This window comes from Anomaloglossus baeobatrachus, chromosome 7 (assembly GCF_048569485.1).
Source record: "Anomaloglossus baeobatrachus isolate aAnoBae1 chromosome 7, aAnoBae1.hap1, whole genome shotgun sequence".
Taxonomy (NCBI): Eukaryota; Metazoa; Chordata; class Amphibia; order Anura; family Aromobatidae; genus Anomaloglossus; species Anomaloglossus baeobatrachus.
In genome coordinates, this window is record NC_134359.1 from 36,832,276 (window position 1) to 36,857,275 (window position 25,000).

The 25,000-nt window shown below is 52.0% G+C and overlaps 1 protein-coding gene across 3 annotated transcripts in view; it reads right to left on the reverse strand.

The window, feature by feature from the left end:
* The window catches only part of PRPF40A (pre-mRNA processing factor 40A), a 149,393-nt gene that overhangs the window by 115,006 nt on the left and 9,387 nt on the right, over window positions 1–25,000 (reverse strand). For 2 of the 3 annotated variants that reach the window (XM_075317224.1, XM_075317222.1), the window contains exons 2-11: window positions 22,852–22,929; window positions 20,330–20,467; window positions 20,138–20,221; window positions 20,033–20,063; window positions 19,591–19,610; window positions 19,414–19,488; window positions 19,216–19,326; window positions 9,201–9,321; window positions 9,070–9,097; window positions 8,681–8,956 (exon numbers count right to left, since the gene is read on the reverse strand). In XM_075317224.1, the coding sequence (XP_075173339.1) occupies window positions 8,681–8,956; window positions 9,070–9,097; window positions 9,201–9,321; window positions 19,216–19,326; window positions 19,414–19,488; window positions 19,591–19,610; window positions 20,033–20,063; window positions 20,138–20,221; window positions 20,330–20,467; window positions 22,852–22,929 (962 nt within the window). The remainder of the gene's footprint in view (window positions 1–8,680; window positions 8,957–9,069; window positions 9,098–9,200; window positions 9,322–19,215; window positions 19,327–19,413; window positions 19,489–19,590; window positions 19,611–20,032; window positions 20,064–20,137; window positions 20,222–20,329; window positions 20,468–22,851; window positions 22,930–25,000) is intronic. The other variant, XM_075317223.1, reaches the window with a different exon arrangement.

Genomic DNA, 25,000 nt, shown 5'->3' on the forward strand with positions numbered 1-25,000 from the left:
CACGACCCCTTGAGATAATCCTGAAGACGCTAGGATCCAGGACTCAATGGCCACACAGTCAGGTTCAGGGCCGCAGAATTCAGATGGAAAAACGGCCCTTGTGACAGTAAGTCTGGCCGGTCTGGTAGCGCCCACGGTTGGCCGACCGTGAGATGCCACAGATCCGGGTACCACGATCTCCTCGGCCAGTCTGGGGCGACGAGTAAGACGCGGCGGCAATCGGACCTGATCTTGCGTAGCACTCTGGGCAAGAGTGCCAGAGGGGGAAACACATAGGGAAGCTGGAACTGCGACCAATCTTGCACCAAGGCGTCTGCCGCCAGAGCTCTTTGATCGCGAGACCTTGCCATGAAGGTCGGGACCTTGTTGTTGTGCCGAGACGCCATTAGGTCGACGTCCGGCACTCCCCAGCGGCGGCAGATTTCCTGAAACACGTCCGGGTGAAGGGACCATTCCCCTGCGTCCATGCCCTGGCGACTGAGGAAGTCTGCTTCCCAGTTTTCTACGCCGGGGATGTGAACTGCGGATATGGTGGAGGCCGTGGCTTCCACCCACATCAGAATCCGCCGGACTTCCTGGAAGGCTTGCCGACTGCGTGTCCCACCTTGGTGGTTGATGTATGCCACCGCTGTGGAGTTGTCCGACTGAATTCGGATCTGCTTCCCTTCCAGCCAGTGCTGGAAGGCTTGTAGGGCAAGATACACTGCCCTGATTTCCAGAACATTGATCTGAAGGGTGGACTCCTGCTGAGTCCACGTACCTTGAGCCCTGTGGTGGAGAAAAACTGCTCCCCACCCTGACAGGCTCGCGTCTGTCGTGACCACCGCCCAGGATGGGGGTAGGAAGGACCTTCCTTGTGATAATGAGGTGGGAAGAAGCCACCACTGAAGAGAGTCCTTGGCCGTCTGGGAAAGGGAGACTTTCCTGTCCAAGGACGTCGACTTCCCGTCCCATTGGCGGAGAATGTCCCATTGAAGTGGGCGCAGATGAAACTGCGCAAACGGAACTGCCTCCATTGCTGCCACCATCTTCCCTAGGAAGTGCATGAGGCGTCTTAAGGGGTGCGACTGGCCTTGAAGGAGAGACTGCACCCCTGTCTGTAGTGACCGCTGCTTGTCCAGCGGAAGCTTCACTACCGCTGAGAGAGTATGAAACTCCATGCCAAGATATGTTAGTGATTGGGTCGGTGACAGGTTTGACTTTGAAAAGTTGATGATCCACCCGAAGGTCTGGAGAGTCTCCAGCGCAACGTTCAGGCTGTGTTGGCATGCTCCTTGAGAGGGTGCCTTGACAAGTAGATCGTCCAAGTAAGGGATCACCGAGTGTCCCTGAGAATGCAAGACTGCTACCACTGCTGCCATGACCTTGGTGAAAACCCGTGGGGCTGTCGCCAGACCAAATGGCAGGGCTACGAACTGAAGGTGTTCGTCTCCTATAACGAAGCGAAGAAAACGCTGGTGCTCTGGAGCAATCGGCACGTGGAGATAAGCATCCTTGATGTCTATTGATGCTAGGAAATCTCCTTGAGACATCGAGGCAATGACTGAGCGGAGAGATTCCATCCGGAACCGCCTGGTTTTCACGTGCTTGTTGAGCAGTTTTAGGTCCAGAACAGGACGGAAAGAGCCATCCTTTTTTGGCACCACAAACAGATTGGAGTAAAAACCTTGACCTCGTTCCTGAAGAGGAACAGGGATCACCACTCCTTCTGCCCTTAGAGAGCACACCGCCTGCAGAAGAGCATCGGCTCGGTCGGGATGTGGGGAAGTTCTGAAGAACCGAGGCGGAGGACGAGAACTGAACTCTATCCGGTACCCGTGAGACAAAATGTCTGTTACCCACCGGTCTTTGACCTGTGGCAGCCAAATGCCGCAAAAGCGGGAGAGCCTGCCACCGACCGAGGATGCGGAGAGAGGAGGCTGAAAGTCATGAGGCAGCCGGCTTGGAAGCGGTTCCTCCGGCTGCTTTCTTTGGGCGTGAGTGAGTCCGCCAGGAATCTGAGCTCCTCTGCTCCTTCTGAGTCCTTTTGGACGAGGAGAATTGGGCCCTGCCCGAACCTCGAAAGGACCGAAACCTCGACTGTCCCCTCCACTGTTGAGGTTTGCTTTATCTGGGCTGGGGTAAGGAAGAGTCCTTACCCTTGGACTGTTTAATGATTTCCGCCAATTGCTCACCAAACAGTCTGTCTTGAGATAATGGCAAACTGGTTAAGCATTTTTTGGAAGCAGAATCTGCTTTCCATTCCTTTAACCATAAGGCTCTGCGTAAAACCACAGAGTTGGCGGACGCCATTGACGTACGGCTGGTAGAGTCCAAGACCGCATTGATAGCGTAAGTCGCAAACGCAGACATTTGCGAGGTCAAGGACGCCACTTGCGGCACTGATGGACGTATGACAGAGTCCACCTGCGCCAGACCAGCTGAAATAGCTTGGAGTGCCCACACGGCTGCGAATGCTGGAGCAAACGACGCGCCGATAGCTTCATAGACAGATTTCAACCAAAAATCCATCTGTCTGTCATTGGCATCTTTAAGTGAAGCCCCATCTTCCACTGCAACTATGGATCTAGCCGCAAGCCTGGAGATTGGGGGGTCCACCTTTGGACACTGGGTCCAGCGTTTGACCACGTCAGGGGGAAAGGGATAACGTGTATCCTTAAGACGTTTGGAGAAACGCTTATCTTTGGGATACCTGAAATGGAATTTCTCCTGCTGTGCTGCTGCCTCCTCCGCTGGAGGAGAAATATCCAGCAGTCTATTGATGGCCGCTATAAGATCATTCACCATGGCGTCACCATCAGGGGTATCCAGGTTGAGAGCAGTCTCAGGATTAGACTCCTGATCACCTAGCTCTGTCTCATCATACAGAGAATCCTCTCGCTGAGACCCTGACCAGCGTGATGACGCCGAGGGTCTCTCCCAGCGAGCTCGCTTAGGCTGCCTGGGACTGTCGTCCGAGTCAGAGCCTTCAGCCTGTGATGCCTGGGACCCCCTTGGAGCACGGATTAGTTCCAACTGAGGGGGACCGGGGAACATTGAATCAGCAGTGCCCATGGTCTGAGTGACCGGCCTGGACTGCAAAGTTTCTAGAATTTTTGTCATAGTCACAGACATCTTATCAGCAAAAACTGCAAACTCTGTCCCCGTCACCGGGGCAGGGTTCACAGGCGTCTCTGCCTGGGCCACTACTAGCATAGACTCCGGCTGACGAAGTGGCACAGGGACCGAACATTGCACACAATGGGGGTCAGTGGAACCTGCCGGTAAAGTAGCCTCACATGCGGTACAAGCAGCATAGAAAGCCTGTGCCTTGGCACCCTTGCTTTTTGCGGATGACATGCTGTTGTCTCCTCAGAGCAATATAGGGGTATAAGCCAAGAAGCGACCGTACAGTGCAATATATAGGTACAGACAAAAGTACACAAAACAACACTGTGGCACTAGTGGGGTCAGCACCTAGGTGCTGCTTACCGCCCGCTTAACAGCGGGTGTGTGGTCGCCAGAATCCCCTGTCTGGGTCTCCCAGGGCTATGTCCGTTCTCCAGCTCAGACTGCGTGCAGGAATGGCTGCCGGCGTCCTGTGAAGAGGGGCGGGCCGTGGGCGTGCTGCAGACAAAGAGCGGGAAACTGGCGTCCCACTGTGCCCAGTGAGAGGGCTGGAGTATGTAAATAAGACTCCAGCCCTCGGCGCTGACTATTGTACAGCGTCTCTCCCCTACCCTGACTGACAGGGCTGGGGGCGGGAACGAAACGTAACTAGGCCGCAGAAGCCGGGGACTAGATTTATAAGCGCTGCCGTCGTAAAAGCACGGTCGGCGCGAAGTCCCCGGCGCACCACAAGTCGCAGCCGCGCCGCAGTCTCCGTGGCGGCCGGCGCGGTAGTTCCCCACACATAAACTCACTCAGCTAAGCTGCAGTGAGTATAACCCAAGCGCGCAGCGCTACCGTCCCCGGCGCACTAGAACACCCAGCAATGCTGGAGTGTGTCTGTGCCTGTCTGTACGGGGACACAGAGTACCTGAATGTTGCAGGGCCTTGTCCCTGACGGTACCCAGCTCCGTATCCAGCAGGATCTCCGGGTCTGTGGATGGAGCCCGGCCTCAGAGTCTGGAGGCCGGTAAGATCCCACTTCACCAGAGCCCTCAGGGGGATGGGGAAGGAAAAACAGCATGTGGGCTCCAGCCTCCGTACCCGCAATGGGTACCTCAACCTTAACAAACACCGCCAACAAGAGTGGGGTGAGAAGGGAGCATGCTGGGGGCCCTTTGCATGGGCCCTCTTTTCTTCCATCCGATATAGTCAGCAGCTACTGCTGACTAAACAGTGGAGCTATGCGTGGATGTCTGACCTCCTTCGCACAAAGCTTGAAAACTGAGCAGCCCGTGATCCCACGGGGGGTGTATAGCCAGAAGGGGAGGGGCCTTACACTTTTTAGTGTAATGCTTTGTGTGGCCTCCGGAGGCAGTAGCTATACACCCAATCGTCTGGGTCTCCCAATGGAGCGCCGAAGAAATCCGGGTTTAATGCTGCGCTAGAAGCCACATGAATCCAAGAGTATGTGATGAAATCCTTTTTTTTTTTTTATTTCTGCAGGTCAACGCGTTTCAAAGACATATCAGTCTTCTTCATCAGGACAAAACAGTAGTACTGTTTTTTTGTCCTGATGAGGAAGACTGATATGTATTTGAAACGCATTGACCTGCAGAAATAAAGAAAAAGGATTTCAACACATACTCCTGGATTCATGTGGTTTCTAGCGCAGCATTAAACCCAGATTTCCTTTATCCATACTATTTTTCGTTTTATAAGATGCCCCGGATTATAAGACGCACCCCAAATTTAGAGCTAAAAAAAATAAAATAAATAAAGATGGGGTCCGTCATACTCCAGTGCAGTCTTACCGGAGGGGGGCAGCAGTGGTGGTGAAGCGGGTCACAGGAGGCAGAGGTTGTCCTGGCAGCAGCGGTGGGTCCGTGGCGGAAGCGGCGGGTCCGTGGTGTCAGTGGCGGCGGGTCCGTAATGTCAGTGGCGGAGCAGGCCGGTGTGGTGAGTGTCCCAGTGTCTGCAGTCCTGGTTCAAATGAAGGCGCCTGGAGCGGCGCGCATGCGCCGATGGAGCTCTCATTTAAGGGCTCCATCAGCCGCGCTGCTGACTCCCGGCGCCATCATTTGAACTGGGACACTCACCGCACAGGCACCTGCCCGCACGCACAGAGAGGCAGCCGGCACCAACAGGCACAGACAGCCCCCCCCCCCCCCCGGCAAGCTATATTTGGTTTTTAAGACGCACGCCTCATTTTCCTCCCAAATTTTTAGGAGGGAAACTGCGTCTTACAATCCAAAAAATACGGTACTTTGTTACTCTGTATTTACTGTGCAACACACTATTGATTTGATACACTGTCCCTCCATTACTATATTGCTAGGTTTTTGCAATCCTTTTTCCAGCTATTGTGACTCCCAACAATCGCAATCCGTGTTGTATAATTGACCATTTACCTTGTTATAACTTTAATTTAATCATGGGTATACTCTTGTCAATGCAGTTGTTTTTTACCCTCCTTTTTTAATTGTTGGTCCTTTCCACCTGATTACTTAATTGTAGGTTTTTACAATTTTTTGCTATTTAATAAGTATTTTTTCATTATGGTATGTTATATTTTGTTGGATATTCAGGGAACACCGAATTAGACGCCGGACCAGCGAGCTATTTTTGCGCATCTATATAAATAATAGATGCTAAATCTGCCATTGATCTTCTGCCTATAACCAGCTTCACAATTAAATCAATGCCAGACTGATAACTTCAATATATAATAATTAAAATACAACTTTCATATATAAATTTATGGCAATGCACAAAATATGGGGACAGACGCCTCCCTCTGTCAAACACTTTAGATGCTGCGGTCGTATTGAGAAAGGAATCTAAAAGATTAAGTTCAAATATCAAAGGTTCCACAGATTCTGTGTGTATGAGGTCCTAAGACAAGATTCTACAATGCACATAAGGGGTTAAACAGAACTACAGCGATATTAGCATTTCCTTCTGAGAGGCCAGCCATGTTTAAAGGCAAGGTGTCGTGTTTTTTATTTTTCTATTAATAATAGTGATTATGAAATCAAGTATTTTTAATAGAAAATTAAATTTATTGTTTATTTAGTTTTTATGCAATTCTAGTTTTACTGAAGCACTGGGGGCGGCCATCTTGGATTTGGTGTTTGTAACGACCGTTACCTCCTTTATGGCAGCCCCAAGGGCATAGAAGACCATTGTCAAACTCTGACCCTATACTTTAACATAGAGAAGTCGTCTGCTGTGAAATGGACGCGCCCCCTGGGCTGTCCAGATCACAGCAGAGGGAGATCAGCTCTATCTTTGTGGAGCTCACAGCATATGCCGTGTGCTGCAATTTCCCCCTGTCACCCGCCTGGATGGATGGGGTGAGTACCAATGCCAGGAACCGGTGATTGCACCGTAAGTGATCCTGGTGTGCTGCTCCCCACTCTGCCGCTCACCCCATCCCCCCCCTTCACTCACCCTCCAACTCCGCTCACACCCCCTCCGCTGACTTTTCCCCACTCCTGCCACTTGCTCACCTCCTATTCCGCTCACACACCCCCTCCCCTGCCGCTTGCTCACCTCCCACTCCGCTCACACCCCCTCCGCTGACTTTCCCCCTCTCCCGCCGCTCACTCACCTCCCACTCCGCTGACTTGCTCGCTCACCTACCACTCCCACTCACACCACCTCCGCTGATTTCCCCCCTCCGCTGACTTTCCCCCTCTCCCGCCGCTCACTCACCTCCCACTCCGCTGACTTGCTCGCTCACCTACCACTCCCACTCACACCACCTCCGCTGATTTCCCCCCTCCGCTGACTTTCCTCCTCCCCCGCCGCTCGCTCACCTCCCACTCCGCTCACACCCCCTCCGCTGACTTGCTCACTCACCTCGCACTCCACTCACACCACCTTTGCTGACTTTCCCCCTCCCCCGCCGCTCACCCCCCTCACCGCGTGTGCTCACCTCGGGCCTCCGCTGCTCTGGACTATGATCGCTGACAGAACAGGCTGCCGGGGGCGCAGTTCTGAGGTCAGTGCATGCGGCTGGGAGAGGTAATCGCAGCTGATATCTGCAGCTTTAGCGGCACTGCACTACTGATCACCCCTCCTCACCACATGTCACCTCTGATCTCCGATCCCGGTCGGCAGCACAGTATATGGGAGCGCAGGATACAGAAAGGCATAGGGACCCAGTCAGCAAGCGGTGGGGCACTGGGACACAGTGGAGCACTAAGCAGCGGTCCTCGGTGACACTTTAGACATATTATAATCACTTTGCGGCCAACAACAAAATGGCTACACACTGTGATCCTAAATTCCATCTCCCCTTATCCTTTTGGAAACACTCAGATTGGGAGGGGGAGGTGACAATGAGTAAGGGTCTCTATGACCTGTAACGCGTAAGACTGTTCTGATTTTAAACATGTATGTTTTTAACATGTTTTGTGAATAAAGGACGTCTTAATGTTCACTGAAGACTGGACTATGGGTGCTGGATTACCACTTAAAGACGCTTTAAACGCTTTAGACGCGGGTGAAAGCACCCGCCCCCATCGTTTGTGCGTCGTGGGCAAATCGCTGCCCGTGGCGCACAACATCGCTGACACCCGTCACACGTACTTACCTGACTAGCGACGTCGCTGTTGCCAGCAAACCGCCTCCTTTCTAAGGGGATGGTCCGTGCGGCGTCACTAAGCGGCCGCCCAATAGAAGCGGAGGGGCTGAGATGAGCGTCCGAAACATCCCGCCCACCTTCTTCCTTCCTCATTGCCGGTGGACAGAGGTAAGGAAATGTTCCTCGTTCCTGCGGTGTCACACGTAGTGATGTGTGCTGCTGCAGGAACGACAAACACGCAGCGTCCTGCAACAGCAACGATATTCGGGAAAGGAACGACGCGGCAACGTTTCACACGCAACGCCGTCGCTAACGAGGCCGGATGTGCGTCACGAATTCTGTGACCCCCAACGACATCTCGTTAGCGATGTCGCTGCGTGTGAAGCCCGCTTAACTCTTATTTAGATTGACTTCTTCAGGGGTGGACCGCCCCCTTTCCTTCATCCGTGCATCCTTGGTGGTTTGGATCACATGGCTATGGTAGGCTGAAATTTACTCCCTTTCACTTTATATTTTCTCAAACAAATCCAATGGGAGCTTCTTAGGAAGGATGTATTGTAAGCCAGAGCTGCAATCATGATTCTGCTTCTTGCTATTGGAACTTAGCAGCACACAGTATAAGCAGAGCTATATAATGACTTCACTGCACAGTCCATGGTATAAACACAGCAGTTTCGTTAAAACAGCAAAGTCTGTGCATACATCGAGGCACCAAAGAATCTGACATTGTCCTTTCCGGTTCATTCTAACAGTACCTAAAAGCTGAGCGGAAGGTCTGATCTCGGACTTCCTTGTCAACCCGCCACTGATCCGCCAGACCCGGATTAATAGCAATCCGCTCAACTCTACCCAGGACCCTTCTCCCAAAATCTACTAAATACAAAACTCTGCTGATACAAGATATGGACTGAAAGTCCCTCAAGAAGAGGCAGTGGCTTTCAGGACAGTACTAGGAAACTGAAAACAATGGACGAGTGACAAAAAAAAAAAATAAGTACTCACTCCAGCAAAAGCTCTGGTTTAGAGTATTCCTCTAAGAATCCGCTGCTGCTGACGACTTCGTGCTCCTTCTCTTGAATGGACATGGATATAGAATGGACCGGCTCCTCTACAGAGTCATTGACCATGTTCTCGGTGTCTATGGCGGGAGTGCTGGGGGTGGACATTACAATCTCCGGTTCTGCAATGATGGATACAGGCGTGGTGGTACTGACCACCTCTGGGGCTTGTGCGGCCTGGGCAGGCGGTGGAGCTGCAGGAGCTGCCGACTCCTGTACACTAGGGAAAAGGAGAGAAAAAAAAAAAAGGTTGAATTGCATATCTAGGTCATTGGCCATAGATCGTTAACCTTCACTTTATAGAAATAAAAAATGATTATGAAGTACACATACCTGCCGCTTTCTTCTGCCTTGATCATTGCTACAAAAGAAAAACAAAAATATATAAAATGGGCATTTATTTTTATTTACTTTTTGGGTGTTAAAATTTGTTTCTGGCAATAAACGAGGAGCGCTGCATTTACCTTCTAGGTCCTCCAGCTCCTTAGGTTTCGCCCAACGAGACTCCTTTGTCTGGGAATTGTAGTAGTACGGCTTCCCGGAGTCGGATTTGAATTCTTTCCATGGACATTTAGATAACATTTGCTAAAAAATACATGCAAATAAAATATATTACAGACTTACAAGTTATTAAAGCAAGGCCCGAATTTAGATTTAGGGCATATGTGAGGCGGTTTAGTTTGGGTAAGGACAACCATGGCCAATCTGGCCATCACAGAATCTTTCTTCACCCATAAGAACATGTTAGAGCAGCACCAATCCTAGAAACGCTGTTAAGGTTAAGTTCAGACTGCGGGTTTTACCCACAGTAAAAAAACAAACGGATTTTTGTGTACTCACCGTAAAATCGTTTTCTCTTAGCCATCATTGGGGGACACAGGACCATGGGTGTTATGCTGCTTATCCATAGGAGGACACTAAGTAGATGCAAAGATGTTAGCTCCTCCCCTGCAGTATACACCCCCTTTCAGGATGATTTCTGGGAAGGGAAGACTCCTTGGGTGTCCAACGTCCCGAAGCAGTGTGGAGCCAGTACGCTGCTCCCCAGACTAAGAGGCTGGCGCTGGCGTCCGTGGTCAGGAGTAGCCAGTCCACTTGGGGGAGAAAAACTCCTTCTCGATATGGAAGAGGACTGAAGCCACCAGCAAAGCGCATACCTGACTGAAGGTGTCAGGTGAAAAGTTCGTCCAAGGAAAAGGGGCTCTTGTCCCAGGCAGCTAGAAGCGCAAGCTGCAGCGGGCATTGGTGTGGCTAAGCAAGCAGCACTGCCTCTATAGCCGCCATCCTACCTAGCACTCTCATACTGAATCGTATGGAGCGAGAGGAGTATGTAGAGCGGTGTACCGCTTGTTGTAGAGCGGTTGCCTTGTCTTGAGGGTGAAATATCAAGCCCCGAAGGGTGTCCAGGGACATGCCCAGGGAGGTGACGGATTTTGATGGGACCGGGGATGATTTGACTGAAGTCAGAAGCCGCCCTAAGCGGGATAGGGTGCCCACAGAGATCTGCACGCTGGTTGAGCCCTTGATGAGGAGGTCATCCAAGCAAGGCAGAACAGCCACTCTCCTGGCGTGAAGGGCACTCATGGTGGCCGCCATGACCTTTGTTAAGACCCTTGGTGCTGTGGCAGAGCCGAGGGTAGGGCCACAAATGAAAAAAAAAAAAAAAACAAGAAGTCAGGAACCGCGAAGCGGAGGAACTTTTGGTGAGCTGGAGCGATGGGTATGTGCAGGTACGCGTCCCTGATAGCTAGGGAGGCAAGGAATTCTCTTTCGACCATAAAGGTAATAATGGACCCTAGGTAGTCCTTTTTTGGGGACCACGAGAGGTTGGAATAGAAGGCCTTGAACCTCTCGCCGTCCGGAACAGGTGCCATCACCCCCGCTGTTTGGAGGGAGTGGATTGCTGAGGAAAAGGCCCTTGTGGTGTTTTGGAGCCTTGGGGAGGGGGGGGGGGGGGGTTTGAGAGAAAAGACTGACCAGGGGATTGGGTCCGGAATTCAATGTGGTAACCGGAAGACACAAGGTATCACACCCATTTGTGGTCTGAGGCGGCGGCCCAGATGGAGGACGACGAGACTCCTTGGTCTTTGTCTAGACTGCCAGGACGAGGTGGACTCGGGGAGGGCTGAGAAGGTCGGGCCCTGCGTGTCTAGTAAAAAACATCCTGGGCTAGAGTTGGGGGAGGGAGGTACTCTTTTCCTCCCGTGGCGTCAGACAAAAAAAGAGCCTGACCAGACGATCGGACCTGTGGTCAGCACAAAAAGAGAGGTGCACCTCCTGAGCGCAGCGGTGCGAAAAACATAGATCCGGAGAGCACGCACCAGATCTAGAGTATGCAGCGCTTTTTCAAAGCGATGAACAGGGGCCGGACAGAAGGAAGGTAAGGTAATGTCCTGGTTAAGGTAGAAGGGAGAGACCACCTTAGGAAGAAAGTCCGGAGTCGGACGGAGAACCACCTTGTCTTGATGAAAAACTAAAAAAGGTGACTCCGAGGAGAGCGCAGCCAAATCAGATACTCTCCTGAGAGAAGTTATGGCAACTAGAAAGGCCACTTTCTGAGAAAGACGATACAAAGAAACCTCCCTAAGAGGCTCAAAAGGGGGTTTCTGCAATACCGTGAGGACCAAGTTAAGGTCCCAGGGATCCAAGGGCCGCCGATAAGGCGGAATGATGTGAGACGCGCCTTGCATGAAGGTGCGGACCTGAGCCAGCCGAGCGAGACGCCGCTGGAACAGAACTGAGAGCTGAGACTTGTCCCTTGAGAGAGCTGAGGGACAGGCCTAGCTGCAGACCGGACTGTAGAAAAGACAGAAGGGTCGGCAAAGAGAATGGCCAAGGAGGATGGCCGGTAGAGCGACACCAGGACAGGAAGATTTTCCAAGTCCTGTGATAGATCTTAGCGGAGGAAGACTTACGGGCCCGAGTCATAGTGGAGATGACTTCAGGAGGAATACCAGAAGCCGTCAAAATCCAGGACTCAAGAGCCATGCCGTCAATTTGAGGGCCGCAGAATTCGGTCGGAAAAACGGACCTTGCGAGAGTAGGTCTGGACGGTCCAGGAGATGCCACGGCATCTCTACGGACAGTTGGAGCAGGTCCGGATACCAAGCTCGCCTGGGCCAGTCCGGTGCAATGAGGATGACCCGACGGCCCTCCATTCTGATCTTGCGCAGAACTCTGGGCAATAGAGCTAGAGGGGGAAACACGTAGGACAGACGAAACTGGGACCAGTCTTGAACCAGAGCGTTCGCTGCAAAGGCCTGAGGATCGTGGGAGCGAGCCACGTAAACCGGAACCTTGTTGTTGTGACGGGATGCCATTAGGTCCACGTCCAGAGTGCCCCATTTGCGGCAGATTGACTGAAACACTGCCGGGTGCAGGGACCACTCGCCACCGTCCACGCTTTGACGGCTGAGATAATCTGCCTCCCAGTTTTCCACGCCTGGGATGTGGACTGCGGATACGGTGGACTTGGAGAGGAGAAAAGGCCCGGCGGCGGCGGCAGCAGAAGAGGAGAAAAGGCCTGGCGGCGGCAGCAGAAGAGGAGAAAAAGGCCCGGCGGCGGCGGCAGAAGAGGAGAAAAAGGCCCGGCGGCGGCAGCAGAAGAGGAGAAAAAGGCCCGGCGGCGGCAGCAGAAGAGGAGAAAAAGGCCCGGCGGCGGCAGCAGAAAAGGAGAAAAAGGCCCGGCGGCGGCAGCAGAAGAGGAGAAAAAGGCCCGGCGGCGGCAGCAGAAGAGGAGAAAAGGCCCGGCGGCGGCGGCAGCAAAGCTATTCCCCCCACCCCCTTGGAAAAGGACAGTCCCAGGTTTTACCTGGGAGTCTAGGTGCTAAAGAATTTGGAGCGATAAGATGTCAATCTCTTTAATATAACCTCAGAGTTCTTAGTTTTTAGGTAGCAAAGAGCAACATAACGGAGTTTTCTGAAAGCCAAATAAACACCTACTAATACATGCTGATAAAACCACCATGATTTCTAAAAGGTACTCCACAACTAAAATAGCACACAAACTCATGTACTTAAAATGGGTCTAATCAGAGTTGGAAATGCCAAAATAAATACATTCAGCATACTCTCCCCATACAATAAAGAACAGGGACCCCCAATACAAACGTCTCAGGTACTTAGCTGCTGAGACGCAGGGCCAGGTCCCTGGGGATGAGTGCTCCGGTCCAGCAGGATCCTCAAGGGGCTGTGGATGGAGACCGGTCTCCTGCCAGGCATGGAGACCGTGCTGGCTCCCACTTCAAGCCAGAGCCCAGGAGGGATGGTGAAGGAGCACGGCATGTAAGGCTCCAGCCTTGGAAATCAACCTTACAACACCGCCGACACAGTGGGGTGAGAAGGGATATGCCGGGGGTCCAGACATGGACCCGCACTTCTTCAATCTCTTCCAAAGAAAAAAATCATGAGAATGCATGTGTGGATGTATGCCTCCTGAACACAAAGTGATAAACTGGCTGGGACTGGCTCACCAGGGGGTGTATAAGCTTAGAGGGAGGAGCTACACTTTTAAGTGTAGTACTTTGTGTGTCCTCCGGAGGCAGAAGCTAAACACCCATGGTCTGGGTCTCCCAAAGGAGTGATAAAGAAGAAGGGAATTTTGTTTACTTACCGTAAATTCCTTTTCTTCTAGCTCCAATTGGGAGACCCAGACAATCGGGTGTATAGCTACTGCCTCCGGAGGCCACACAAAGTATTACACTTAAAAGTGTAAACCCCTCCCCTCTGCTATACACCCTCCCGTGCATCACGGGCTCCTCAGTTTTGGTGCAAAAGCAGGAAGGAGGAAACTTATAAATTGGTCTAAGGTAAATTCAATCCGAAGGATGTTCGGAGAACTGAAACCATGACCAAGAACAATTCAATCTGAACAACATGTGTACACAAAGAAATAACAGCCCGAAGGGAACAGGGGCGGGTGCTGGGTCTCCCAATTGGAGCTAGAAGAAAAGGAATTTACGGTAAGTAAACAAAATTCCCTTCTTCTTTGTCGCTCCATTGGGAGACCCAGACAATTGGGACGTCCAAAAGCAGTCCCTGGGTGGGTAAAAGAATACCTCGTAATAGAGCCGTAAAACGGCCCCTTCCTACAGGTGGGCAACCGCCGCCTGAAGGACTCGCCTACCTAAGCTGGCATCTGCCGAGCGTAGGTATGCACCTGATAGTGCTCCGTGAAAGCGTGCAGACTCAACCAGGTAGTCGCCTGACACACCTGCTGAGCCGTAGCCTGGTGCAGCAACGCCCAGGACGCACCCACGGCTCTGGGAGAATGGGCCTTCAGCCTTGAAGGAACCGGAAGCCCAGCAGAACGGTAGGCTTCAAGAATTGGTTCCTTGATCCACGGAGCCAAGTTGACTTGGGAGCTTGCGACCCTTTACGCTGGTCAGCGACAAGGACAAGAGCGCATCCGAGCGGCGCAGGGGCGCCGTACGAGAAATGTAGAGTCTGAGTGCTCTCACCAGACCTAACAAGTGCAAATCCTTTTCACGTTGGTGAACCGGATGAGACAAAAAGAAGGTAAGAAGATATCCTGATTGAGATGAACAGAGGATACCACCTTCGGGAGAAATTCCAGAACCGAACGCAGAACCAGCTTGTCCTGGTGAAACACCAGGAAGGGGAACTTTACATGACAGCGCTGCTATGTCAGACACTCTGCGGAGTGACGTGACTGCCACTAGGAAGACCACCCTCTGCGAAAGGCGTGAAAGAGAATATCCCTCATTGGCTCGAAGGGTGGTTTCTGAAGAGCCGGTATCACCCTGTTCCGATCCCAGGGTTCTAGCCGACGCTTGTAAGGAGGGACTATGTGGCAAACCCCCTGCAGGAACGTGCGTACCTGAGGGAGTTTGGCTAGACGCTTTTGAAAAAAACACAGAAAGCGCCGAAACTTGTCCCTTAAGGGAACCGAGAGACAACCCCTTTTCCATTCCGGATTGAAGGAAGGACAGAAAGTGGGCAAGGCGAATGGCCAGAGAGTAAAACTCTGATCAGAGCACCAGGATAAGAAGATCTTCCACGTCCTGTGGTAGATCTTGGCGGACGTTGGTTTCCTGGCCTGTCTCATAGTGGCAATGACCTCTTGAGATAACCCTGAAGACGCTAGGATCCAGGACTCAATGGCTACGCAGTCAGGTTGAGGGCCGCAGAATTCCGATGGAAAAAACGGCCCTTGAGACAGCAATTCTGGCCGGTCTGGTAGTGTCCACGGTTGGCCTACCGTGAGATGCCACAGATCCGGGTACCACGACCTCCTCGGCCAGTCTGGAGCGACGAGGATGGCGCGGTGGCAGTCGGATCTGATCCTGCGTAACACTCTGGGCAGCAGTGCCAGAGGAGGAATACGTGAGGCAGTGGAAACTGCGACCAATCCTGAACTAATGCGTCTGCCGCCAGAGCTCTGTGATCTTGAGAACGTGCCATGAATGCCGGGACCTTGTTGTTGTGCCGGGACGCCAATAGGTCGACGTCCGGCTTCCCCCAGCGGCAACAATCTCTTGAAAAACGTCCGGTCGAAGAGACCATTCCCCTGCGTCCATGCCCTGGCGACTGAGAAAGTCTGCTTCCCAGTTTTCTACGCCCGGGATGTGAACTGCGGAGATGGTGGAGGCTGTGGCTTCCACCCACAGCAGAATCCGCCGGACTTGCTGGAAGGCTTGCCGACTGCTTGTGTCGCCTTGGTGGTTGATGTATGCCACCGCCGTGGCGTTGTCCGACTGAATTCGGATCTGCCTGCCTTCCAGCCATGGCTGGAACGCTTTTAGGGCTAGAACACTGCCCTTATCTCCAGAACATTGATCTGGAGGGAGGACTCTGCTGAGTCCACGTACCCTGAGCCCTGTGGCGGAGGAAGACTCCCTGACAGACTCGCGTCCGCCGTGACCACAGCCCAGGATGTGGGCAGGAAGGATTTTTCCTTCGACAAGAGTGGGAAGAAGCCACCACTGAAGGGAGGCCATGGCTGCCCGAGAAGGAGCAACGTTCTTGTCGAGGGACATCGATTTGCTGTCCCATTTGCGGAGAATGTCCCATTAAAGTGGGCGCAGATGAATCTGCGCAAACGGAGCTGCCTCTATTGCTGCCACCAACTTCTCTAGGAAGTGCATGAGGCGCCTCAAAGGGTGTGACTGGGCTCGAAGGAACGTTGCACCCCTGTCTGTAGTGAACGCTGTTTGTCCAGCGGAAGCTTCACTATCGCTGAGAGAGTATGAAACTCCATGCCGAGATATGTCAGTGATTGGGCCGGTGTCAATTTTGACTTTAGGAAAAATTGATGAACCACCCGAATCTCTGGAGAGTCTCTAGAGCAATGTTCAGGCTGTGTTGGCATGCCACCCGAGAGGGGGCCTTGACCAGCAGATTGCCTGAGTAGGACCGCTACCACCGTTGTCATGACCTTGGTGAAGGGCCGCAGGGCTGTCACCAGGCCGAAAGTTAGTGCCACGAACTGAAGGTGTTCGTTCCCTATGGCGAAGCGCAGGAAGCGCTGATATTCTGGTACAATCGGCACGTGGAGATAAGCATCCCTGATGTCGATTGATGCTAAGAAGCCTCCTTGGGCCATCAAAGGCGATGGCAAGCGGAGAGATTCCATCCGGAACCGTCAGTCCGTTGAGCCGTGTGAAGTCCAGAACGGAGCGGAGTGATCCGTCCTATCTGGTACCACGAACAAGCTGGAGTAAAAAGGCGCGACTACGTTCTTGAAGGGGAACGAGGATCGCAACTCCTCCTGCCTTCGGAGTGTTCACCGACTGGAAACGTGCATCGGCTCGCTCGGGGGACGGAGATGCTGTGAAGCAATGAGTCGGAGGACGAGAACTGAGCTATATCCTGTGACCGTAAGACAGAATGTCTCCTACATAGGTCTTGGACATGTGGGGACCACTCCCCTGACCTGGACCGCCATGCAGAAAAGGTTCTCTGTGCACGGCGGAGGATGAAAATACCACCGCCTGAGACGTCAAAGACGCTAATTGCGGAGCACAGGATGACCGCATTGATCTGAGACTTATAAGGCGTTCAGTAAAACGCTTGTCCGGGAAGGTGTGCTTCTGGACAGAATCTGTGAAGCCTTGAGAGCCACGTCCGGACAGAGTCCTGGGTTGCGACCTCCGCCCCATCCTCTAGAGGGTCCTCAAGCTGAGACCCTAGAAGTCGGGGAAGATTCCAAGCAAGGCTGCTTAGCCGGACTGGGACTGCGGTTCGTGCTGGAGTTTACCACGTAATAACTAGAGGCCACCCCAGGAACACGCTTCGTCGCAGACCGATAGAGGCCTGGGGCGATCCCGCAGTGCCCGGGGCCTGTGTAAGGGGCCGGTCTGGACTGCAAACTCCTAATCTCTTAGCCGACCATTTGTCCATAGCCTGAGACATGGATAGTGAAAATGACCCAGAGAGTTTCTCAGCAAAGCTGTAACTCTGTCCCTGCCGCCTGGACAGGGAACGCCGGCGAAGCTCAAACCAGTGCCCCCGTCACCGGCTGAGCGAGTATGTTCACAGTGATCACTGAGGATACATATGTACAGCCGAACTGTGAAACTGCATTCAAACATTATATAGCCATATATACAGTGTATCACATATACAGTTCATCACTCTAGGGGGCCCAGCATCGAGAAGAAGCCCCCTGGTGTACCGACTCTGAAGCAGTATGTGCTGCTGAAAACATGGCTGTCGGCGTGTACAGTGGAGGGGGGAGCCGTGGGCGTAACCCCAAAAGTGCGGGAGTCTGGTGCCCTGAGTGAAACGTGAGGGAGGCGGAGGACAGCCAAGTGTGCTCCAGCCGTCACTGCTAGCCTCCGACTGACCGTCCCGCCCTTCCCCCTGACTGGCAGGGCCAGGGGCGGGAGTTTAAGGCGCTAGGCCGCAAAAGCCGGGAACTAAAGTTACAGACCGCGGCCGGCAAGCAGGCGCGGTCGGCGCCAAGTCTGAGGCGAAGCTGCTCTCTGCACCGTCCCCAAGGGGACACTGAGTACCTTGAGGGGATCAGTTCCGTAGCGTGATTAGTGAGGGGGGCGGAGGACAGCGAAGTGTGCTCCGGCCCTCACGGTCGGCTTCAGCCCGACTGTCCCGCCCTTCCTCCTGACTGGCAGGTCCGGGGGTGGTATAATGATTGAACAGTGCCTGGGGCTGGACTGTAAGGCTTCTCCAGGAGTAGCCAAAAATCAACAGTGCGACCGTACAACAAGTTATATATATATATATATATATATATATATATATATATATATATATATATATATATATATATATATATATATATATATATATATACACATACACTTCGGCACTCAGTGGGGCCAGCACCTCAGGTGCTGCTTACCGACCGCTCACAGCGGTTGTGTGATCACCAGAATCCGTGCCCGGGCCCCCCTGATGTTGTCTCTCCTCTCCAGTGTCAGAAGTGCTGACAGGAATGGCTGCCGGCGTTCTGTGGGGAGGAGGGGGCCGTGGGCGTGCCCTAGAAAGTGCGGGAATCTAGTGCCCCACTGTGCTGAGTGAGGGGGGAGGAGGATACAGAGTATGCTCCAGCCCTCAGTGCTGCCGTCCTGTGCAGCGTCCCGCCCTTCTCCTGACTGGCAGGCCTGTGGGCGGGAATAAGCGAAACTAGGCCGCAAAAGCTGGGGACTAAAGTTATAAGCGCGGCCGGCAAATAAGCACGGCCGGCGCGGTAGTCCCCGGCGCACTAACACACCCAGCAGTGCTGCAGTGTGTATGGCACAAGCGCTCCATGCGCGGTCCCCACGGGGACACAGAGTACCTCACAGTAGCAGGGCCTTGTCCCTGACGATACCCGGCTCCTGTCCAGCAGATTCCCCAGGGGCTGCGGAGGGAGCACGGTCCCAGTGCCTGGAGACCGATTAGGATCCCACTTCACCCAGAGCCCTAAAGGGATGGGGAAGGAAAACAGCATGTGGCTCCTGCCTATGTACCCGCAATGGGTACCTCAACCTTAACAACACCGCCGACAAGAGTGGGGTGAGAAGGGAGCATGCTGGGGGCCCTATATGGGCCCTCTTTTCTTCCATTCGACCTAGTCAGCAGCTGCTGCTGACTAAGATGTGGAGCTATGCGTGGATGTCAGCCTCCTTCGCACAAAGCATAAAAACTGAGGAGCCCGTGATGCACGGGAGGGTGTATAGCAGAGGGGAGGGGTTTACACTTTTAAGTGTAATACTTTGTGTGGCCTCCGGAGGCAGTAGCTATACACCCGATTGTCTGGGTCTCCCAATAGAGCGACAAAGAAATTTATATTTATATATATATTATACACACACACACACACACACACACACACACACACACACACACACACACGACAAATCCATGGACTATTGCTTTAAGTTGTACATAAAAGGGGGAAGTGTTTATTAGGAGTCTTATGAATGAATGTTTATATTTTTTGACAATCCCATTTTATGTTTCAAGATGCAAATTAAAAAAAAAAAATATCCAATAAAATGCTCCTTCGCATCGTACCTCTGCTGGGGTTTTCATGTCATCTGGCTTTTCCCAGGTGGATTGCTTGGTTTCAATGTTATAGTAATATATCCTACCATCTGGTGATTTATGCTCAGTCCACAAAGATTTCTGCAAAATGGAAATAAACAAATGTGGATTAAGAATAAGCAAAGCAAAAATCAATGCTGCAAGGAGGCAATAAATAAAGTAAATTACCGGTTTGGCTGGTTCTTCATTAGAGGTGCTATTAATTGTAATAGACGGTGGTGCTGAAATTACAGGATGCGGTGACTGGGAAGACAGAGGATAAAACACTTTAGTTTTTTTTTTCTCATTTAATGAAACCCACATGCATTTATCCATCTTGAAGATTATCAAGCGCAGGACACTTACCGGTGAAATTGTCGGCTGAGCTGGAAAGAAAATGGGATACATGTTATAGTGAGAATACTAAGTAAACCGCATACACAGGATATCTGAGGTCAGAAGAGTATGGGGGTATCTTTCTGATAGGAGCCGACTGCACCGGACATAGACCCAACTAGGGGACACACAATAAAAAAAATAAATTAAAAAAAAAAAAAAAAAAAAGGATAGGGGTGTGAATCTAGTCTGAGCAAAGCCGCTACCATTTTGCAGGACAAAAAACATCCACATACTACAAATGAACGGCAGACGTGTCCTCTGAAAAATGTGCGGCTAAATAATACATCCCTCCTGGCTATATGAGCTGATCAGAAGGGGTTGCCAAAAACCATATCTAATCAGCTTGTCACCAGGGGCAGATATTTGTATATAAAGACTTTTACAGAAAACCTCTTTAATAGATCCTTACCTAGTGTGGGATCCATGCTGTTTACACCGGGCTGTGAAAAACAAAACAAAATATTATGCAAATGCACAAAGAAAAACAAAACAACCCACGAGTATAGACGCCTACCTGCATGCCCGCTGGTAACGTGCCGGGTGCAACGTGCGTGGTCATCATCATGCCAGACATGAGAGGAGGAATCATAGGGGTCATCTGTGCAAGACAAAAAGTAACAAAGTGCTTACCGTCGTGTTTTGCTGTCTTTTCTCAGTGGCAACATTTTATTACAGTGTTCACTTTTTTTGTTTATGAGTTACTTACTAGGTAACCTACCTGGCCCATCTGATGAGCGCCCATGGGTCCCATCAAAGGTGGAATCATGCCCGGTGGGGCTACTAACCCTGGCCTTGGAGGAAGGCCACTCATTCCCACAGCGGGGAAATGGGCGACAGGGTTCATCTGAAATACAGAAAAAAAACATATACATTACATTATAATGGCAGAAAAATGTAATTACCATAGAACATAAACCTTAATACAGCTCTAATGCTTATCACGTAAGATTACTAGGAGCGGGATAAACTATGTATATCTTTATACTAGTCTCTGATATTGCCACAATGACAGATTCTCTCACTGAATGGAGGCCATGTCTGATCGCTCTGTTTACAAGGCAGACAATGTCCACATAATGCAGATCAAACCTGGACTGGAATAGTGCTGGCAGCAGAGGAGAAAAGGCCCGGCGGCGGCAGCAGCAGAAGAGGAGAAAAGGCCCGGCGGCGGCGGCAGCAGAAGAAGAGAAAAGGCCTGGCAGCGGCAGCAGAAGAGGAGAAAAGGCCCGGCGGCGGCAGCAGCAGAAGAGGAGAAAAGGCCTGGCGGCGGCAGCAGCAGAAGAGGAGAAAAGGCCCGGCGGCGGCAGCAGCAGAAGAGGAGAAAAGGCCCGGCGGCGGCAGCAGCAGAAGAGGAGAAAAGGCCCGGCGGCGGCAGCAGCAGAAGAGGAGAAAAGGCCCGGCGGCGGCGGCAGCAGAAGAGGAGAAAAGGCCCGGCGGCAGCAGCAGAAGAGGAGAAAAGGCCCGGCGGCGGCGGCAGCAGCAGAAGAGGAGAAAAGGCCCGGCGGCGGCGGCAGCAGCAGCAGAAGAGGAGAAAAGGCCCGGCGGCGGCGGCAGCAGCAGCAGAAGAGGAGAAAAGGCCCGGCGGCGGCGGCAGCAGCAGAAGAGGAGAAAAGGCCCGGCGGCGGCAGCAGCAGAAGAGGAGAAAAGGCCCGGCGGTGGCGGCAGCAGCAGAAAAGGAGAAAAGGCCCGGCGGCGGCGGCAGCAGCAGCAGAAGAGGAGAAAAGGCCCGGCGGCGGCGGCAGCAGCAGCAGAAGAAGAGAAAAGGCCTGGCAGCGGCAGCAGAAGAGGAGAAAAGGCCCGGCGGCGGCAGCGGCAGCAGAAGAGGAGAAAAGGCCCGGCGGCGGCGGCAGCAGCAGAAGAGGAGAAAAGGCCCGGCGGCAGCAGCAGAAGAGGAGAAAAGGCCCGGCGGCAGCGGCAGAAGAGGAGAAAAGGCCCGGCGGCGGCAGCAGAAGAGGAGAAAAGGCCCGGCGGCGGCAGCAGAAGAGGAGAAAAGGCCCGGCGGCGGCAGCAGAAGAGGAGAAAAGGCCCGGCGGCGGCAGCAGAAGAGGAGAAAAGGCCCGGCGGCAGCAGAAGAGGAGAAAAGGCCCGGCGGCGGCAGCAGAAGAGGAGAAAAGGCCCGGCGGCGGCAGCAGAAGAGGAGAAAAGGCCCGGCGGCGGCAGCAGAAGAGGAGAAAAGGCCCGGCGGCGGCGGCAGCAGAAGAGGAGAAAAGGCCCGGCGGCGGCAGCAGAAGAGGAGAAAAGGCCCGGCGGCGGCGGCAGCAGAAGAGGAGAAAAGGCCCGGCGGCGGCGGCAGCAGAAGAGGAGAAAAGGCCCGGCGGCGGCAGAAGAGGAGAAAAGGCCCGGCGGCAGCAGAAGAGGAGAAAAGGCCCGGCGGCAGCAGAAGAGGAGAAAAGGCCCGGCGGCAGCAGAAGAGGAGAAAAGGCCCGGCGGCAGCAGAAGAGGAGAAAAGGCCCGGCGGCGGCAGCAGAGGAGAAAAGGCCCGGCGGCAGCAGCAGCAAAGCTATTCCCCCCGCCCCCTTGGAAAAGGACAGTCCCAGGTTTTACCTGGGAGTCTAGGTGCTAAAGAATTTGGAGCGATAAGATGTCAATCTCTTTAATATAACCTCAGAGTTCTTAGTTTTTAGGTAGCAAAGAGCAACATAACGGAGTTTTCTGAAAGCCAAATAAACACCTACTAATACATGCTGATAAAACCACCATGATTTCTAAAAGGTACTCCACAACTAAAATAGCACACAAACTCATGTACTTAAAATGGGTCTAATCAGAGTTGTCCTCTGAGGTTCACTTCTGCACCGGGTGGGGTTGGGGGGGATGATCATGTCAGGTCTGCGGCTTCCTCCCAGGACGCGTGTATGATAGGCAGGTAAGTGCAGATGTGACCCTCTAACTCTGTCGCAGAAGTAAATAGGTCTTGACAACCCTGATAATTAATGAGTGAGTGTGCGCCCCACTGTGCGATATTTGATCGAGCATCTGAGTGTTCACTCATCATTACTTATAATTCAATCAGAAATTACACAGGGGATAAATCTGTGAAGATCTGAGGACACGAGGCACCATGGCCCATCCACTGCGGCGTGAACCGTTCCTTATACACAGAATATCAGTCTGGCCAGGAATTCCCTACAATAAATCAGTATATAGCTGTAGGTTTATATGGGGAATGTAAAAAACATGAATACATTTTTCCCGAGAAAACAACCAAGATAATAAAGTGTTACGTACATATTGCCCCCTCATCATGCGAGCGCTGTCAGGATATAGACCAGGCTGACTCGGTCCATTTGTGCCATCGCCTGATGCCTAAAAAGAGGATAAACAGGTTAATGTTGTGCTTGATACATGAAAGGAATTCACCATTTTTATATTTCTCCTTTATTGGAAGGGTTTATGAAGTAATCACACAATCGGTCTATGGATAACTATATCTGCACAGTGGACAGAGTAAGGCGGCTTTCACACTACGTTTTTTTTTAGCATGCGTCACAAACTTTTTTTGCTGCAAAAGCGGATCCAGTTGTTTTTGAAGAGAAAAACGTGTTATTTTGCAGGATCCTGTCACTTGAAGATTATGGGCGGGCATTGGAGTCATGTGATCGGGAGTGAGGGGAATTGAACGTGAGACTGGGAGCCTGCAGAGGCTCGTAACCAAGGTATACATCGGGTAACTTGCTTGGATACCCGATATTTACCTTGGTTACGAGAGTCTGCAGCTGCTAGGTGACGGGCTCCCTGCACACGTAACCAAGGTAAACATCGGGTATCCAAGCAAGTTACCCGATGTTTACCTTGGTTACGAGCCTCCGCAGCTCTCGGGACGGGGAGAAAGGGACTGATCACGCCAGGCTGGTTTCTGGGCATGCTCAGTAGAGCAAGCAGGATCCTGTCTATCAGCATGCCAGCGTTCACATGCGTTTGCGTGAAGTATAGTCAGGATCCAGCAATCTGCAGTATTTGGACGCAGCTCAAAAACGCTACAAGTAGCGTTTTTGAAAAAAGTTAAAAAACTGCAAGTCGCTGGATCCTCACTATAACGCACGCAAACGCATGTGAACGCATGTTGACGCATGTCCATTGCAAATGCATTGAAATGAAAACGCATTTGCACTGGATCTGTTTTTGCGTTAAAAAAACGTTCAAGACGCATGTTAAAAAAAACGTGGAGTGAAAGCCGCCTAAAGGTGCAATCTCACCGTATGCAATGATTACGACTGACTGCTGGTTTAGGCTGCAAGTACCATCCTTTAAAGAGGTTTTCCACTACATCTAGACTAAAAATGGCCGCATGGAGGCCCTAAAATAATATGTAAATAAAATCGTTAACATTCTCAACTATTGGAGCCACTCCGCTCCTCCATGTTGCTGTTCATGCTCCACGCCGTTCTTATTTCTTCTCTGCTGAGGAGCGTCTGAGGACCTAGAAGAAGCAACCTCTCAGCTCCTATCAAATGGGCCGAACGTGACCACCTGACTCCACCACTGGAAGACGCCGTCAGGAGAACCCCACTGGTTTCCTGGTATGGTCTTCCAGATGGGACATTAGGTGGTCACTGATTGGTCGAGTCATGGCCGAAACAGCTAGGAGGGATTTCTTCCATTTGCAGAAAACGCTTGATGTATCCTCCCCGATTAGAAAACGAATTGAGGAGATCTGCAAAGGACACCGCCGGTAGTTAGGAGTCAATTATGCAAATATATTTAGCCTTTCAGGACCACCATGGGACCACTACTGAACATAGTGCACAACCCCCTTCATGGTCACTTTGATTTGTGAACTTTCTTGATACCTAAAGCAGCGATTCTCTCCACTACAGTCCTCAGCATGTCAGGACCTCCAGAGTGGAGCACCACCCAATCATGACCTGCTCAATTCAGGGCTGTGGAGTTGGATTCGGTGCTCATTTTGGTGGAGTCGGTATAAAATGCACCGACTCCGAAAATATATAATAAATTGGGGACAGTAGTGCAATGCAGAATGTGGTGAATATTTTTTCATAGGAATTTGGGAAAGTTATGAAATGTCCTATAAATGGCTGTTCTATTCCTGATCTAAGGCCCTGTGCGCACTTGCCGGTTTTTGCCGCGGATTTGCTGCATCTTTCGCTGCAGAAAATGTTCATAACATCTCTGCAGTGAATTACCAGCAAAACCTATGGAAAAAAAAAAAAATGCTGTGCGCACTAGGCGGATTTTGACAGCTGCATGTTTTGCTGTGGGATTCCCGCAGCAAAAACAATTGCATGTCACTTCTTTTCCGCACGTCGCTGCGGGATTTCACTCCATTGACTGCAATGTAATCATGAAATCCCGCAGGGAATAACGCAGGCAGCAAATTCTGTGCGGTTCATTGTGTTTTCCTGCGTTATTCCCTCCG